We start from the raw sequence: 2,854 nt of genomic DNA, 5'->3' as shown, positions 1-2,854 counted from the left end.
ACACGCACGCACACACACACACACACTGCTCTTTAAAAGAAAACACAAACACACACACATACGTACTCACACACAGTAATAATCCAAAATAATTGTTATTAGTAATTTTTTCCCCCCAAATTAGAAATTCAATTCAAAGCTGCAATGATTAAAAAGGGAAAGGAATCAAAGAAAATTAGGAATGATTTTTTTTTTTTTTTTTTTACAAAATTGTAATATCTAAAAATCTAGATCTAGTTTAAAAAAAAAAAAAAACAGTGTCCTAAAAGAGAGGCATATGTATTTGCTGAGTATAAAGGGCCACCATTTATGAGGATCCAGGAAACAAAGGAGTGTTTGATTTTCAAGGCAACTGCTAATTTATCACTAATTAATTTGATGATATTATTAGTAAAATATCAAATACAGAAGTTCATGTATGCATACATGTAGTTGATATAAAAACAATCCTAATAAATAATTACTTAAATTTGCTTTTGTTTGTTTTTTTTGTTTTTGTTTTTTCCAAAATCAGTTAGATGTTCTGCTGGTCAGTGAGGCCCTCACTCCAAAACAAGATATCCTGCCTGGACCTTTTCTTCTGCCTTCGCCCTTCAGCTTCAGCATATTGAATAATTTTCTACATAAGGATTTAGGGAAATTTAAATAACAATAATAACCATAGTGATAATAAACAGACCTTGTCATTGATTTGATCATATGTATCTGGTATTTCAAATTTAATTTATGGAAATAAAAGGGTGACAGAGAAAGAAAAGACATGATGCAGATAAGGAAACCATTCAAACACACACCTGTTCTATTTTTTTTTATTTAAGAAGGTTTTGATTGAGTGATGAGTTTGCACTCTGACAAGTAGCACAGATGCAATAACAGAGAACCGACTCTGCAAATTGTAGGAGTGGTATGCTGAAAACAATGAAAACAGCATGTGATAGATAGCTCAGTCAAAAGGTTAACGGTAACTCACAGACAAAACGTCTTGTTTTTAAAAAGTGCATTCACAAACATGACAAATACTCTCAACTCATGATGTCTATTTTTATGTGATACAAAATATGCATACCTGTTTTAGATTTGTCTGTATTTCTATACATAGATATTTCTTCAAAAGGATCACTTCTTTTTTCTTTTTACAAAGGTTAAAAGCAGGGTTGTGGTCATAGCAGCTTCGGATATCTCTAGCCTCTTTACCGTGTAATGAGATACACATAGTCTCAACAGATATCCAAATAAAACCTACGATTTTCTCTGTTGTTCAACTCAAATGACATATTGTCTTATTGAAAGAGATATTCATCAGTGAAGCCTGCAGTTTAGAAAAAAAATGGATCAATAAAATGCTTGGGCCATTAAATATATTTTTGTATACCCGCTTTTTTGTCAATATCATAAATACTAAAGACACAGGACAATATTATAAGACAATGCTGGGAGACTAAATGTAAAGATTAAAATAGTTCAAACATTATTTTTTTCAAGTTTTCTAGTTCATGAGAAAAAAAAAAAAATCAGGCGAGCACAGAAACACTATACTTCAGTCTTCTCTTCAGTCTATCCATGGCCCTTTTGTACTAAAAAGAGCAATCATAAACAATGTTGCAGACAAATCCAGAATGTCTTTAAACAAATCTCTGTTCTTTTCTGTTTCAGTCCTGTCCAGACAAGATGCTAGCCCATTGTAAATGAGGCAGGATCCTGGTTTTCAAAGGAATTCATAAAAGCAGTCAAACATACTGATAAAAACCAATAAGTACCATGCAAATCTTGCAAGACGACATATTCTCAAACAAGAGACAAAGTATTCTTCGTATAGGCGAAATATCAAGTGAGGAGGGAATGGGTGAAAGGCAAAGACCTCTAATCAATACTAAATACTATATTTCCAAAACCAAACAAAAATATTTAATCTGTACATAATATAGTACGCATGAGTTCAGACTGGATCTGCAGTTTCTTTCCTTGTGTTAGACTCTTAGTCTTTGCCAAACGCCTACCTTGGAATAATACAGAAAAGTCTTTTTAATTGATCCCAATCTCTTTGTTCTCCTCCATAAATCTGGAGAAGGGGCGTGTGGCCCCGACATCCAGACCAGCCTTTTCCATACCCGTCATGGGAGGGCTGCTGCCAGTGTGAACACGGTCCATTCCTCCCGGCATGGCTCCCAATGAAGTGATTCCTGTACCGCCGAGGCTGACAGGCAGCTGGGTGATGCCTCCGTTTTGGATCACAGAGATCTCATTGTTCTTCATGGCGAGCCCGTTGGTGATGGCGGCAGCATACTGGTTCCAGAAGCCTGGGTCGACGTTCATAGCCCGAGCCGCCAGATCCTTCTGGAACATTTCGCTGAACTTCATGGCATCCCCACCCAGCAGGGCCATGGGATTCTCTACAGACAGTCGCCGACCCCTTCGGGCTGGAGCATTGTTCCACATGTGTGTTCCCATGTGAACCTAAAATTAGCAAGACAGTAAAAAGAAACATCATGAATGTCTCATTCTAAGTCACTTATTCTACATCCAAGGCAAATAGGACACACAAATAAATATTTTATGGATGGGAATGGAAGGGAAAAGGCCAAAATTCTATGTAAAAATAAAGACATACAGTTAAATAGTTAAAATTGATTGAAAATAAATAGATAACACAAAACCATTAAGGTTAGCAGCTACATTTTTAGATTTTACTGAGTTGTTTAAATCAGACAAAGGGGAATCTTACAAGAAGCAATATTAGTTTTCTGATGAATCTGAAATAGACTGAATAGATGCTGGTGGTATAAATTAAAAGAAATTAAGGAAACAATCAAAGTCAGTGTGTTTCATGTTACATGGTATGCATCTTTTAGAGTAG

The 2,854-nt window shown here is 35.5% G+C and overlaps 1 protein-coding gene across 1 annotated transcript in view; it reads right to left on the bottom strand.

Moving 5' to 3' along the window:
• Window positions 1-799: 799 nt before the first annotated feature.
• sall3a (spalt-like transcription factor 3a) overlaps window positions 800-2,854 on the bottom strand; it is a 16,092-nt gene continuing 14,037 nt past the window's right edge. The window contains exon 4 of the mRNA XM_019269143.2: window positions 800-2,454. Within this exon, the coding sequence (XP_019124688.2) occupies window positions 2,023-2,454 (432 nt within the window). The 3' untranslated portion in view covers window positions 800-2,022. The remainder of the gene's footprint in view (window positions 2,455-2,854) is intronic.

The sequence above is a fragment of the Larimichthys crocea genome, chromosome XIII (genome assembly GCF_000972845.2).
Source record: "Larimichthys crocea isolate SSNF chromosome XIII, L_crocea_2.0, whole genome shotgun sequence".
In the NCBI taxonomy this organism is placed as follows: domain Eukaryota; kingdom Metazoa; phylum Chordata; class Actinopteri; family Sciaenidae; genus Larimichthys; species Larimichthys crocea.
The sequence above is the reverse complement of the archived record's forward strand: the minus strand, read 5'-3'. Positions and strand labels throughout refer to the sequence as shown.